The 16584-nt window shown below is 34.5% G+C and overlaps 1 protein-coding gene across 2 annotated transcripts in view; it reads right to left on the reverse strand.

Moving 5' to 3' along the window:
• Window positions 1–16584, reverse strand: part of GDPD1 (glycerophosphodiester phosphodiesterase domain containing 1) — a 62491-nt gene that overhangs the window by 31857 nt on the left and 14050 nt on the right. Inside the window, exon 2 of one of the 2 annotated variants that reach the window (XM_027870457.1) lies at window positions 10733–10775. In XM_027870457.1, coding sequence (XP_027726258.1) covers window positions 10733–10775 — 43 coding nt within the window. Of the gene's footprint in view, window positions 1–10732; window positions 10776–16584 lie in introns of those variants that run through there. The other variant, XM_027870458.1, reaches the window with a different exon arrangement.

Genomic DNA, 16584 nt, shown 5'->3' on the forward strand with positions numbered 1-16584 from the left:
AGCTAATGACTCTACAAGGGAGCAAGAATCAGTCAAACAGAAACAAAAGAATGAAAAAAATACGAGAACACGTAAAACATCTCATTGGTAAAACAACTGACCTGGAAAATAGATCCAGGAGAGACAATTTAAAAAATATTGGTCTAACTGAAAACCATGATGAAAAAAAGAGCCGGGACCACATCCTTCAGGAAATCATCAAAGAAAACTGCCCTGAGGTCTTAGGGCTAGAGGGTAAATTAGTCATCAAAAGAATCCACCAATCACCTCCTGAAAGAGATCCCAAATTGAAAATGCCAAAGAATATAGTAGCTATATTCCAAAATTACCAGATCAAAGAGAAAATACTGCAAGCAGCCACAAAAGTAACATGGAAACCACAGGATTACACAGGACCTTGCAGCTTCTACATTAAAAGACCAGAGGGCATGGAATTTAATATTTCACATGGCAAAGGAGCTTGGATTACAACCAAGGATCAACTACCCAGTGAAACTGAGCAAAATTTTTCAGGGGAGGAGATGGACATTCAACGAAAAAGGAGACTTCCAAACCTTCTCAACAGAAAATTTGGCCTTCAAATACAAGACTCAAGAAAGGCATAAAAAGGGAAACAGGAAAGAAAACAACAACATATTATTAATAAGGGCAAACTGTTTATATCCCTACAAGGGAAGATGACACTTGTAACTCTTAAGAACTGTAATGTCATTATGATATTTAAAAGGGGGTATACTTAGACATAGGGTTTAAGTTGACTTTGATGTGATGGTAAAAAATCTTATTGAGTGGTGAAAAGGGATTGTTCTGTGAGAAGAAAAAAGGAGGAGGCAGAAGAGGATAAATTACATCACATGAAAAGGCACAAAACCCAAATACAGTAGAGGGAAAGAAGGGAGCATTGTTTGAACCTTATTCTTATAAGATTTGGTTCAAAGAGAGAATAACATAATCAGATATAGAAATCTAACTTACCCTCTAGGAAGTAAAAAGGGTAAAGGGAAAAGAAAAGAGAGGAGGCTAATAGAAAGGAGGGCAGACTGAGGGAGGCAGTGATTGAAAGCAAAACTCTACTGAGAATGGAAAGGGAAAAAGGAGGGAAAAAAGCATAAACAGCATAGGGGGGAACAGGATGGAAAGGAAGACACAAATAGTAATCCTAACTGTGAATGTGAATGGGATGAACTCTCCTATAAAACGGAAATGGATAGCAGAGTGGATTAAGAATCATAATCCTATAACATGTTGTTTACAAGAAACACATTTGAAGCAGAGGGGTACACACAGAGTAAAGGTAAAAGGCTGGAGCAGAATATATTATGCTTCAGCTGAAGTAAAAAAAAAAAGGAGGGGTAGCAATCCTGATGTCAGACAAAGCAAAAGTAAAAATAGTTCTAATTAAAAGAGATAAGGAAGTAAACTACATCCTGGTAAAAGGTACCACAGATAATGAAGTAATATCATTTACTAAGCATACATGCACCAAGTGGTATAGCAGCCAAATTCTTAGAGGAGAAGTTAAGGGAGATACAGGAAGAAATGGACAGCAAAACTATACTAGTGGGGGACCTCAATTTCCCCCTTTCAGAACTAGATAAATCTAACCACAAAATAAACAAGAAAGAAGTTAAGGAGATCAATAGAATCTTAGAAAAGTTAAATATGGTTGACCTCTGGAGAAAACTGAATGGGGACAGAAAGGAATATACCTTTTTCTTGGTGGTACATGGAACCTAAACAAAAATTGACCATGCACTAGGGCATAAAAACTTCACAATCAAATACAGAAAGGTAGAAATATTAAATGCATCTTTTTCAGATCATGAAGCAATAAAAATTACATGTAATAAAGGGCCACGGGAAGACAGACTAAAAATTAATTGGAAACTAAATAATCTAATCCTAAAGAATGTCAAACAACAAATCATAGAAACAATCAATAACTTCATTCAAGAGAATGACAATAATGAGACAGCATAGCAAAACCTATGTGATGAAGTGAAAGCATTCCTTAGGGCATGAATAAAATAGAGAAAGAAGGGATCAATGAACTGGGCATGCAACTAAAAAAGCTAGAAAAAGAACAAACTGAAAATCCCCAATTAAATACCAAATTAGAAATTCTGAAAACCAAAGGAGAGATTAATAAAATTGAAATTAAGAAAACTACTGAACTAACAAATAAAACTAAGAGCTGGTTTTATGAAGGAAAAAAAATAAAATAGATAAACCTTTAGTTAATTTGATTAAAAAAAGAAGAAAACCAAATTACCAGCATCAAAAATGAAAAGGTAAATTCACCACCAATGAAGAGGAAATCAAAACAATAATTAGAAGCTATTTTGCCCAACTGTATCCCAATAAATTTGACAATCTTAGCAAATGGATAAATATTTATAAAAATATAAATTACCCAGATTAATGGAAGAGGAAATAAAATACTTAACCCCATTTCAGAAAAAAGAAACTGAACAAGCCATCAATGAATTCCTTAGGAAAAAATCTCCAGAGCCAGGTAGATTTACAAATGAATTCTATCAAACATTTAAAGAACAACTAATTCCAATATTTCACAAACTATTTGGGAAAATAGGTGAAGGAGTCCTACCAAATTCTTTTTATGATACAAAAATGATGCTGATACCTAAACCAGGAAAAGCCAAAACAGAGAATGAAAATTATACACCTATTTCCCTAAAGGATATAGATGCAAAAATTTTAAATAAAATATCAGCAAAGAGATTACAACAACTTATCTCAAGGATAACACTATGACCAGGTAGGGTTTATACCAGGAATGCATGGCAGGTTCAATATTAGGAAAACTTATCAGCATAGCTGACCACATCAACAACAAAACTAAAAGAAATCATGTTATCTCAAAAATGCAGAAAAAGCATTTGACAAAATACAACATCCATTGCTATTAAAAACACTAGAGAGCATAGAAATAAATGGAGTCTTCCTTAAAATGATAGATAGTATCTACCAAAAACCATCAGCAAGCATTATATGAAATGGGGATAAGCTAGAAACATTTCCAATAAGATTGGAGGTGAAACAAGGATGTCCGTTATCACTACTGTTATTCAATATTGTACTAGAAATGTTAGCTTGTAACAATTAGAGAAGAAAAATAAATTGAAGGAATTAGAATAGGCAAAGAAGAAACAAAACTATCACTCTTTGCAGATGATATGATGGTATATTTAGAAAATCCTAGAAAATCAAATAAAAAATTACTTGAAATAATAAACAAATTTAGCAAAGTTGCAGGATAGAAAATAAACCCACACAAATCATCAGCATTTCTATATATTACTAACAAAGTCCAGCAGCAAGAGATAGAAAGAGGAATTCCATTTGAAATTACTGTAGACACCATAAAATATTTGGGAGTCTACCTGCCAAAACAAAACAAGGAACTATATGAACACAATTACAAAATACTTTTCACAAAAATAAAGTGAGATCTAAATAACTGGAAAAACATCAGTTGCTCATGGGTAGGCCAAGCTAATATAATATGACAATTCTACCTAAATTAATTTACTTATTCAGTGCCATACCAATCAAACTACTAAAAAATTATTTTACAGAACTAGAAAAAACAGTAACAAAATTCATCTGGAAGAACAAAAAGTCCAGAATATCAATGGAACTAATGAAAAGAAATGTAAGGGAAGGGGGCCTAGCTGTACCTAATCTTAAATTGTATTATAAAGCAACAATCATCAAAACTACTTGGTACTGACTAAGAAACAGAGTGGTCGATCAGTGGAATAGGTTAGGTATGCAAGACATAATAGTCAACGACTATGGTAATCTACTATTTGATAAATCCAAAGACTCCAGCTTCTGGGATAAGAAATCACTATTTAGCAAAAACTGCTGGGAAAAACGGAAAAATGTATGGCAGAAATTAGGCAGAGATCAACATCTTACATCCTATACCAAGATAAAGTCAAAATGGGTACACTATTTAGATATAAAGGCTGATTACTATAAGCAAACTAAAAGAGCATGGAATAGTTTACCCTTCAGATCTATGGAGAAGAGAAGAACTGATGACCAAACAAGAGACAGAGAACAAGATGTAATGCAAAATGGACAATTTTGATTACATTAAATTGAAAAGTTTTTGCACAAATAAAGCCAATGCAGCCAAGATTAGGAAGAAAGCAGGAAAAGAATTTTTATAACCAATGTCTCTGATAAAGGCCTCATTTCTAAAATATATAGAGAACTGAGTCAAATTTATAAGAATATAAGTTCATCCCCAACTGATAAATGGTCAAAGGATATGAACAGGCAGTTCTCAGAGGAAGAAACTAAAGTTATCTATAGTCATAAGAAAAAATGTTCTAAATCACTATTGATCAGTGGATAGAGCACTGGCCCTGGAGTCAGGGGGACCTGAGTTCAAACTTGGCCTCAGACACATAACATTCACTAGCTATGTGACCCTGGGCAAGTCACTTACCCCCAACTGCCTCACAAAAAAACAAAACAAAACAAAACTAAATCACTATTGATTAGAGAAATGCAAATCAAAACAACTCTGAGGTACATCACACTTATCGGATTGGCTAACATGACAAAAAAGGAAAAGGATAAATGTGGGAGAAACTGGAACACTAATGCATTGTTGGTGGAGTGCTCTCAACCTTTTGAGAGCAATTTGGAACTATGACCAAAGGGCTATGAAAATGTGCATACCCTTTGACCCAGCAATAGCACATCTAGGGCTGTATCCCAAAGAGATCATAAAAACAGGAAAAGGACCCACATGTACAAAAATATTTATAGCAGCTCTTTCTGTGGTGTCAAAGAATTAGAAATTGAGGGGATGCCCATCAATTGGGGAATGGCTGAATAAGAAATGATGAGCAGGCAGACTTCAAAAAAACTTGGAAAGACTGACATGAACTGATGCAGAGTGAAATAAGTAGAACCAGGAGAACATTGTACACAGTAACAGCCACATTATGGGATGACTGACTTTGACAGACTTGACTCTTCACAGTAAAGCAAGAATCTAAGACAACGCCAAAAGATTCATGATGGAAATTGCTATCCACACTCAGAGAAAGAAATATGGAGTCTGAATGCAGAGGGAAGCATACTATTTGCTCTCCTTTCCCTTTGTTGTTTTGTTTTATTGTTTCATTCTAGTGGTTCCTCCCATTAGTTTTAATTGTTCTTTACATCAATGAGAAAATATGCTTAACATGAATGCAAATATAGAACTTATATCAGATTGTACGCTGTCTGGGGGCATAGGGGAAAAAGAAGTGGGAGTGGAAGAAAATTTAAAACTCAAAATCTTTTGGAAGTGAATGTTGAAAACTAAAAATAAATAAATTTTTTAAAATGTTTTTAATTAACCTAACTTTCAAGTATCAACAAACCCAATTAAGCATACTTTACACTTTATCACTTTGGCAGATGAATGGAAGACAGACAGCCTGTCCAGGGTAGAGACAAGGTTAGGAAACCAATCAGAAAACTATTACAATAGTCCAGGCAAGAAGTGACAGGGCCCTTATGTACAAACCACACGATGTGGCAACTGTTTTCATAAGTGGGGGAGAGGGAGCTGATGACTCTGAGGGTACAAATCTGGGTGTATAGATGATGACACACATTCATGTGAACTATAAAACTCCTGGAAGTGATGGGTACATAGTATATATTTTTGTCACTACTTAAACCTATTTGCATTTGAATACAGGAACTCTAACATATAAAGAATCCATAAACACTTAATCAGTGATTCTATCTCCTCTTAAACTTTCATTCATTCTTACCTAAGTAGTTTGATCAATCAACAAGCATTTTACTCAGCAAGTAGTGAGTGCTGGGCACTGTGCTGTGTGTTGGGGATATAGTGACAATACAGTGAGACTGTCTCTGTTCTCAAGCAGCTCATAGAGATATGGGACATACATAATGTAGATACAATGAATTACAAGGTAGTTTTGAGAGGGAATACTCTAGCAGCTTGGGGAATCTGTAAAAGACTTTTATTTCTCTGATTTTTGAAGAAAGTCAAAGATTTCAAGAGCAGGAAGAGGAAGGAGTGCTAGCCAGACATGAGGAGAGCCGGAAGCAGCACATGGGATGCTGTGTGACGAATAGCAAGGCAGCCTGGGAGTCACTCAAGTTTACTAAGCAAAGGATAGTATGGTAAGACCTGCACTTTAGGAATAGCCCTTTGGCAGCTCTAGGAAGGATACACTGAAGAAAGAGAGATTTGAGGCAGGCGTGATCAATTAGAGGGCTATTGCAATAGTCCAAGTGAAGGTGATAAGGGCCTGATCTAATCATGAAGGCTATGTAAGAGAAAAGAAGGATACAGAAACCGTTAAAACTTAGCAACTGATTGGACATTTGAGGAGAGCGAGAGGTTTGCTCTGAGGTTGTAACTAAATGATGGAATGTATACATAAGTGTATAAAACTCTCCAATAGCATATATTTATTTATACAGCACGTATTTTGGCGACTGTAGAAAATTGTCAGTCAGCTGCCTATTATCATCCAGATTCTAAACTCTGGAAGGCTGATAATTATGCTGCCTTTTTTTATTCAGATTACCTATCACCAAAACCCCAGCACCTTTTAATCAACAAACATTTATGAAGTGCCTACTGTGTGAGAGACTCTGTACCTGCTCAAAAAACCCCTCCCTATTCCTGATGCCCTAGTCAGGCAGATGGAGCGCTGGGTTTGAAATCAATAAGACTCATCTTTCTGAGTTCAAATCACTTTAACAAGTCACTTTAACCCTGTTTGCCTCAGTTCCTCATCTGAAAATGCGCTGGAGAAGGAAATGGCAAACCACTCCAGTATCTTTGTCAAGAAAACACCAAAACAGGTAACAGGTTATTCATAAGGTAAATGTTGCTTCTACTACCTCACTGTCTTAGAAATAACATAGTCATCATAAGAACTAATAGATCAATCTCTCAACTCTGTGTCACACTTTTACATAAATTACCTGGCTTCGAGATTATACCCACTCCCTGTGAGGTAGGTAATTATTCCCACTTCACAGAAGAGGAAACAAGTTCAGACAGGTAAAGTGATTTAGCCCAATATTACACAGCTAATAAGTGGTAGAGCTCAGGCTAGACCAGTTCTTCTGACTTCTTTGGTCGAAGGAAAGGACTAGCTTTTCCCTGACCTAATTCACAGCAAAGCAGACAAAGAGTAAAGCAGATAGGAAGGCTGTTCACCTCCTCTCCTGAAATTCTGATCACTCAAAGCTTTCTAGGAGGGGAAAGATAATTATATAATACAGAGCTTGTAATTATAGAACCTAGGAGAAATATACTAAATAAGCTAAGGAGAAGTAAAAACAGAACAAAATGGAGGTCAATAAAGTGAAATTTGAGTCCCAAGACTCCTGAATCACAAAGCAAAAAGATTAATACATAAATAAAAGGAAAAACTGAAATTTAAGGCAATTTTATTTATGTTTATAGAGAATTCTGAAGCCTAACTGACAATCTTTCAAAAAAAAATACATCTTCAAAGTCATAAGGAGCCTAAAATAGTAACTTCCTTCTTTTGAACAATAGAAAAAAATTCAAAGAAAAATGAAGAAATCCAAAAAGCTACATAAAGATTTATGGAGAAGGATATATATAATTCTTTATTATGCTTCTTATTTGATTTGAATAACAATACTTCAGAAAAAAATGTGCTCTTCTAAAGAAAATATTTTACTCCAGAAGTGCTATGTCTAGCAAGAAAAAAAAAACACACCCAAATGAGATGCTTTTTGATGACTGCGAAGAATTTTAAATTGATAATTTTCAAAGACCAAACCCTAGTCCTTACAATATTTGTCATTTAAAACCTGCTACCTTTACAAATGCCATGTTAAATGCAATTGCTTTGGTTTACATTTGATAGGGTAGCCCCTATGAAACCACAGGGTGGTTTTGGGTAAGAGCTTCAGAGAAATAAGTCTGTAAAAAACACTTTAACATACAGAATGCTGAAATTATTCAAAGAAAAAGGCAGCACAACTTTCAAAGAAATGTTGACAAGAATTTGACATTTAAAAGTCTTTGCAAAGGTACTACTTCTTCCCTTCCAAAGATAATGAGATTTTTGGGGGGGGGGGTGGCGCGAGGCAATAGGGTGAAGTGACTTGCCCCGGGTCACAGAGCTAATACGTGTCAAGTGTCAGAGGCCAGATTTGAATTCAGGTCTTCCTGAATCCAGGGCCAGTGCTCCATCCACTGCTCCATCTAGCTGCCTTGATAATGAGAATTTAAATAAAATAACTTAGATAAAAATTTTTGGGTGAAAGACCATATCATATGAGTAGAGGGTTGCAATTTCATAATGATAAAGTAAATATTGTAAATGGAGTAATTTAAAGCTGTTTTTCACAGTACAATGACAAAGGAAAAATCTCTGCCTAATTTTAGAGAAGAACAGAGAATTGAAAAATGTAGGAAAAAATGTATTTTTCAGAGAAGCCTTGGAAAATAGGAAAGCAGAACCACTGGACCAAGTAAGAAAACAGACACAGAAAGGGGAAATAATTTGCAAGGAAAAAAAAGTCATTAAATAGGCCAGAGAGAAAACCAGAAATAAATTCCAGATTTCGTGATTTCGTGGTCCACTGTATCTACTTGTACAAATATACAGAGACTCACCAATTATGCAAGAAAACACTATTCTTTATATAGACAAACCATTTCCTTTCATGTGGTTTTTTAACTTTTCAATTCACTTTTGACTTTTATGGGAAAAGAAAACAATCTTCTCATTAGATTGATAGTAACCATTTAGTCAATTAAGATAAGGAATAGTCTGCTCTTTCTGCTTCCCTGTAAAGCACTTAGAAACATAAACACTATAACTTACCTTTTCAAAGGAGGCAATAAAAGTATTTTTTAAATTTTTTAAAAAATTTTTAAAAGGCTAAAAAATCTGTGGAGAGCCCAAAAGACTAGAGACACCCCTCTCTATAAATTCATTAGTTTGAAAGATATATAGCATAACCTTTAAAAAAAACAACAAAACATATCAAGTATTTTAATTCATTCTCTGGAACTACTGGGCATCAGTTTGTTCATAGTTGTGTTTCCTTTAAGCTTAAAAAAAACATAGTTCTGTGGATAGAGCATCGGCCCTGAAGTCAGGAAGACCTGAGTTCAAATCTGGCCTCAGACCAAACACTTGACACTTACTAACTGTGTGACCCTGGGCAAGTCGATTAACCCCAATTGCCTAAAAAAACAAAAAAAATATATAGTTCCTAATTTTTTTAGCTATACAGGAGCCCAACACTCATTGTAACAAATATTTAATGATAATTTTTTTTAAAATGAAGTCTTATAAACAAGGAACAAAAGGAATCATAAAATATAAAATAGATCATTTCAATTACATGAAATTAAAAAGCTTTTGTGTGAACAAAATAAAAAAAATTAGAAAAGAAATGGTAAAGTGAGAAAAATATTCGAAACAAATCAAATATCACTGGGAATATCAATATCCATACCATGTAGGGAATTGATACAATTGTATAAAAACTCAAATAAGCCATTCTCTAATAAAAATCATCAAAGTATATGAACATTTTTTCAAAAAAGATTTGCAAACTATAGAGGACCACATCAAAATATAATCCAAATCACTATTGTAAGAAAAATGGAAGTTAAGGGACAGCTAGATGGCGCAGTGGATAGAGCATTGACCCTGGAGTCAGGAGGACCTGAGTTCAAATCCAGTCTCAGACCACATACTTTACACTTACTAGCTGTGTGACCCCGGGCAAGTCACTTAATCCCAATTGCCTCACAAAAAAAAAAAAAAAGAAAAAAAAAAAAAAAGAAATGTAAGTTAAAACAACTCTTGAGATCTCACCCCATGCCATGAAAATCGGCAAAGAGGAAAAATATTATAACAGTTGACACTGAATGGACTGTGGGAAGAAAAGCACATTATGCATTGTGGCAGAGCTGTGATGTGCCCAACTATTTTAGATTTCAAGCTAAAATCATGCAAGAAAAGTGATCAAATTGTCCATACCCTTTGACTCACCAATCCCACTAGTGGACATAGACTCAAGGAAGTCAAAAACATAAGTAAAGTTCTAATAAATACCAAAGTATCTATAGTGGCACTCTTTGTGGTAGTAAAGAACTAGAAACAAAGTGGGTACTAATCAAAAACTATGGCATTTGGATAGAATGAAATGGTTTTGTGCAGTAACAAATAGTGGATACAAGGACTTCAAAGAAACATGGGAAGATTTCAATAAAATGATGTGGTATGAAAGAACAATTTTATACAATGGCTATAACAATTTAAAGATCACTAAAAGGAAGGTGAACTAAGGATTATTAAATAAAGTAATAGAAACACCAATGAAGGTTCTGGAGTCTGGAGAAGACATAATGAAACATCTCCCTCTCACAGAGGGGAGTGGAAGACTACTAAAACAGAAAATCAAATAAATTGTCAAGTATGGACTTTGTACTGGGTATTTTTACTTAATTGTTTCTCTTTGTCACAAGGGAGGGGTCAGTGAGGAAAGAAGTGAAAATGACTGACATAAAGACACAGGGCATCAATAAAAAATTTCTTTAAAAGCAGCCTTATAAAAACAGGGATACCACCACCTATCTTATTTCCTCAGTGAGGGCAATTCTCTTCCACTATAAAAGCATATCTAACATAGGAGTCTCTTTTTACATACTTACTGCCGAAAGGCTGCCATTGTGTTTTCCAAGTTCTCTCCAGCACCTGTAGAAACAAATAAATCACTGATTCATTTCACTAATACAAAAGTGCAATTTTTGTCTGAATTGCTGCATTTTAAGAAAATAAATCCAACCTGTCTATGAATATTACATAACCATCAAAATGCAACCTAACTCAAAATACATTATTTTAAGAGATTGTTAATGTTCATTGAGCTTTGTTTCTTGAGCTGCCTTCAGGAGCAAGCAATGATTAAAACATGGCCAAAGCAACATTAGTGGATAGAATAACTAAAATGCCCTCCAATGATCCAGTACCACATTCTTGCTTTCTTATGAAAGAAGATGGCTTACAACATAGCACAAATTTAAAGAAACACCAAATATTTAAATGGAATTAATTTCTCTAAGTCTTTATAGGCACAGAGGGGGAAAAAAGTAGTCTAAAACTAAATGACTACAGTTTAACAGGTAATACAAAAAATAGCCACATACAATGAAAATTCATGAAAGTTAACAAAACATCTAAAAACTAAAAGATTAACAAAGATACGCATATGGGAAAACATTCTGGCAACCTAACAGAAATAGGAAACCAATTTCTCCATGGTAAGAAGACACACAAAGTTTGATCTCCTTGAGGAAAGTTGCATTGAATTATTTCATAGATTATTGATTCAAAGTACATTTATAAGTGTATCAAATAACCATTTTAACTATTTGTTTTCTGTTGCTTGTTAGATAGTTTAAAAAAAATCTAACATAAATAAATAAAAAAAATTTAAAAAAAATAATCTTCCTAAAAAAAATAAAAGTATTCTTTACATATCTAAAAATCACTTTGTCACTTTAAGGAAATAAAGCTGTAATATAGATAACTTTCCTCAAAAAAAATTTAACAAATAATATAATACACAGCATTCAAATACAAGTTTCATGGGGCAGCTAGGTCGTGCAGTGGATAAGAGCACCAGTCCTGGAGTCAGGAGGACCTGAGTTCAAATCTGACCTCAGACACTTATTAGTTGTGTGACCCTGGGCAAGTCACTTAACCCCAATTGCCTTAAAAAACAAAAACAAAACAAACAAATACAAGTTTCACCTAATGCACTTGAAGTTAAGAAGTTGTACATGAAGACCGAATCTGAGCGATTCCAACAGTGGATGATACAGAGTAGAATAAGGAAAATAATTTTAATCTGAGTCTTCCTCCAATAGATACCAGAGAAGATTACAAAATTAAATGAGAAACAGTCCCTACTTACATGGAACTCAGTACAGCATATGAAGAAATGACTAACACATAATTATTTTTCCTTTATTTTTAACATTTTTTTTTTAAATTCTGAGTTCCAAGTTCTCTTCCTCCAGCCTTTTCCCCACCCCTTGAGAAGGTGAGCAATACATCAATTACGCATATGAAGTCATGCAATTAGCAATGTTGCAAAAAAAAAGTGACAAAAATGAAGTGGAAAAAAGTATGCTTCAATCTGCACTCAGAGCTCATCAGTTCTCTCTCTGGAGGTCAAGAGTATTTTTCATAATGGGTCCCTTGAAATTGTCTTGAATCATTATCAAAGTGGTGTAGTGAATAGTGGAGTGAATAGTGGAGTAAATAGCCTGGAGACAGGAGGACTGACTCATCTTTGTGAATTCCAATCTGTCCTCAGACACTTACTAGCTGTGTGACCATGGGTAAGTCACTTAACCCTATTTGCCTCAGTTTCCTCACCTGTAAAATAAGCTGGAGAAGGAAATAGCAAACCACTGGTATTTTTACCAAGAAAACCCCAAATGGGGTCACAAAGAGTCAGACATGACTGAAAACAACTGAACAACAACAAAATCTTAGGAATCTTCTTGGATCATTATCTTGATCAAAGTAGCTAAGTCTTTCACAGTTGATCATCCTTACAATATTGTTGCTACATATATTACGCTTACATAAGTGTAAGATGGTCTTCTGATTCTGCATACTTCACTTTGCATCAGTTTAGATAAGCCTTCCCATGTTTTCCTGATACCATTCCCCTCATCATTTCTTATAACACAATAATATTCCATCACAATCATCTACCATAACTTGTTCAGCCATTTCCAAATTGATGAGCATCTCCTCAGTTTCCAATTCTTTGCCACTACAAAAAGAGCTGCTATAAAGATTTTTATACACATAGGTTGTTTTCCTTTTCCTTTGATCTCTTTGGGATAGAGACTGAGCCGAGCAGTGGAACTGCTGGATCAAAGGATAGATGCACAGTTTTATAGCCGTTTGGGGGCACGGTTCCAAACTGTTCTCCGGTACATAACTCTACTAACAGCGCATTAGTGTACCTACTTTTCTACATGCCCTCCAGCATTTATCATTTTCCTTTTCTGTCATGTCAGCCAATCTGATAGATATGAGATAGTACCTCTGAGTTAATTTAATTTGCATTTCTCTTATCAGTAGTGATTTAAAGCATTTTTTTCATGTGATTGATTTCTTCCTCTGAAAACTGCCTGTTCATATCCTTTGACCATTTATCATGTGGGGGAGATGACTCTTATTTTTATAAATTTGGCTAAGTTCTCTAAATATTTAAGAAATTAGGTCTTTATCACAGAAATTTGCTATTGTTTCCCAGTTTCCTGATTTCCTTCTAATTTTAACTGCATTGGTTTTATTTATGCAAACCGTTTTTAATTCTATGTAATCAAAATTATCCATTTTACTTCCTGCGATCCTCTTTAGCTCTTATTTGATCATAAACTCTTTTATTATCCATAGATCTGAGAGGTAAATTTTTCCATGCCCCTCAGTTTACATATGGTATCATCCTTTATGTCTAAATCATTTATCCATTTTGACCTTACTTCCAGTGTGTGAAATGTTGTTCTATTCCTAGTTTCTGACAAACTGCTTTCCAATTTTCCTGGCAATTTTTGTCAAATGGTGAGTTCTTGCCCCAAAAGCTTTGATCTTTGGGCTTATCAAATACTAGATTACTATGATAATTTACTACTGTGTATTGTGTACCTAATCTATTCCACCACTCTATTTCTTAGTCAGTACCAGATTGTTTTGATGATTGCCACTTTTGTAATATAGTTTGAAATCTGGTATTGCTAAGCTGCCTTCTTTCACTTTTTTTTATTGATTCCCTCGATATTCTTCACCTTTTGTTCTTCTAGATGAATTTTTTATAGTTCATACAGATTAACTATAATACAAAATGATACCTATTTGTATTGTATGTTTTCTAGTGATAAATACTATGTTGTTTTCATCTTCTTACTTACCAACACCTAGCACAATGCCTTACATATGGTGGGTATTTAATACGTGTTTGTTCTCTAGTTGAGTCCACCTGAATCAGGAGAGACTAAGGGTGGGTAAGATTAAGATCAACTTGGGGATAAACTGGGGAATCAAGAGAGAGGCTTAAGGAAGGTGGCAGTTATTCTAGCAAGACTTTAAAGGATAGGTAAATTTTCATTATGTAGACATGAGGGAAGGCAAGAGGTCATTCCTGGTATAAGAAATAGTCTTTAAGCACAAAGACAGAATATGTGAGAATAATGAGTCTATTTTGGCTGAACTATAGCACAAGTTGAGTATAAGATACTAATATATCTCCCTCCTTTTGTAGATTATCATTTATTGTACTGTTTAAATCTAACTTTATGCAACTAGAGATTATTTGAACCCAGAATGTTGTCCTGGAATACTGGAGATACAAGGAATTTTAGGGTCTCCCAACCTAATTTTGGGTGGATCTCCTGGATCTACCCAAAACATTCTTCTTTTGGGTCCCCACACACTAGGTCTTGTTTGGGATCACCCCAAGCTTATGTTTTGGATTCCCTTGTGTTTTGGCTTTGCCCAAATTTTATTGAATGTTTATGCTTACTGATATCCACCTCATCTATCTTTCTTTCTTTCTTTCAATTTGCTTTCTTTGCAAAATTGCTTAATGGTGTACATTTGGCTCTCGTGTATATATATAATTAAATCTCCTAGAGCCTAGATGAGAGGTAGCCAACACTTTCTTTCCAGCTCCTCTCCTCTACCAAACAACTTAATAAATTTCTTTCTATAACAATTTCAGATTTTGGGGTTTGTTCTCACAAACAACCTTTTTTTTTGCACTTTGACATATTTTTATTTATTTCATTAAATATTCCCCAATTACATGTAAAAATTTTTAACATTCATTTTTTAAAATTTTGAGTTCTAAATTCTCTCCTTCCCTTAAGAAGGCAAGCAGAATGACATTGATTATACATGTGAAGTCAAAACATGTTTCCATATTAGCCATGTTGCAAAAAACACACACAAAAAAAAACAAAATATAAGGAAAGTGAAAAAAGTATGTTTCAATCTATACTCAAGAATTCATCAAGCATATGGTACTTTCTTGACCAAACTCCTTGCAAAAACTGGCTACACGCTTATGCTTCTACATCTCCTCTCACTCTCTGCTCAATACGAATTTTGTCATTGGTCAGAATGTAATAAAATCATACTTATAATTAAAAAAACTAAAGAATGGGAAAGAGTAGAACACTTTGAGGTATTTACTACTAAAATAACTGCTATTAGTGACTGGTTACAATGCTAATTATCTTATAAAAATAGGATATCAATAATACATATATCACACAAGTTGGTTTTGAAGAAACACTTGGTATACTTTAAAGTGTAAAAACACAAGTTATCACTATCTCTATTAGATGCTAATAAGGTCCTTAAAAGCAAGAATTATTACTGATGCTAAGTAAATTGTTTCTGAATAGTTTTTAAATCTCATTTAGCCCCACATATTGTAGTTGGTAGAATCTCAATAAAATGTTATTTCTGCTACCTTTTCTGGTAAAAAGGATCCAAACACTTCAGTTCTGGCACCATCACCCCTTCCCTCCATGTTCTAATTACTTATTACAACCACCCATAAAGATGTCAGTTGACTTGGATGTCCTGGTGTGAGTTCAATTCAAATTTCTTCATTAGAATTGGCTCCTAACTGCCCCATCAATCAATGCTACCACCATTTTCCCAGTCTCCCAACCTAGAAACCTTGCAGTTGCCTTAGATTCTAAAGTTAAAACATAAACCTATTAAGTACCTACCTACTAAGTAAAATACATTTTATTAGGCACTGAGGATAAAAAAGATTTAGGGGATTTAGAAACCTCTGTCCTGAAGAGTTTTTAAGGGAAGGGGGAAATGACGACTATAATTCACATTACATACAGTGTCCCAAAAGACTAAGTGAAATTTTAAGCTTTAATAGCTTTACAAGTTCTAAAAGAATGTATAGAACAGATAGCTCACTTATCTAGCTTGGATAGCTTGTGGGGGGGGGGAACCATCCTTTTTATGGGTCTGAAAGGGAAAGATGTCAACAACAGCTATATGGGGAGAGAGTATAGTGTTCATAGAGGTACAGACAAGAGTGAATACTAGAAGAGTTTAACTAAAATATATAGTATATGAAAAAAAAGTCCTATGTACTAACACTAGGGCCAAACTATAGAGAATCTTAAATAATAGCCTAAGGAGTACGTACGTTATTCAGTAAGTAATTTGGGAAGGGGGAACCCTAAACAATTTGGGAGGGGCAGTTTTATAATCACACCTATGTATTAGCAACAGTCTGGAAGGCACGAAAGACAGAAAAGTTATAAGACTGGGAACAGGGAGAGCAGTGAGGAATAGGTTAAGGCTGGAAGGCGAGTGGAAGATGAGATAGTGTAGAGGTAGAAGCTAAAGGATTTAGGCATTGATTAGATTGGAGAGAGTTAGGAAGGAAAATAAAAAATGACAGGTTTCTTTTCTTTTTTTTTTAAATTTTAGTTGTCTTAATCAA

The sequence above is a fragment of the Vombatus ursinus genome, unplaced genomic scaffold, assembly GCF_900497805.2.
Source record: "Vombatus ursinus unplaced genomic scaffold, bare-nosed wombat genome assembly UNPS02014797.1, whole genome shotgun sequence".
Classification (NCBI taxonomy): Eukaryota; Metazoa; Chordata; class Mammalia; order Diprotodontia; family Vombatidae; genus Vombatus; species Vombatus ursinus.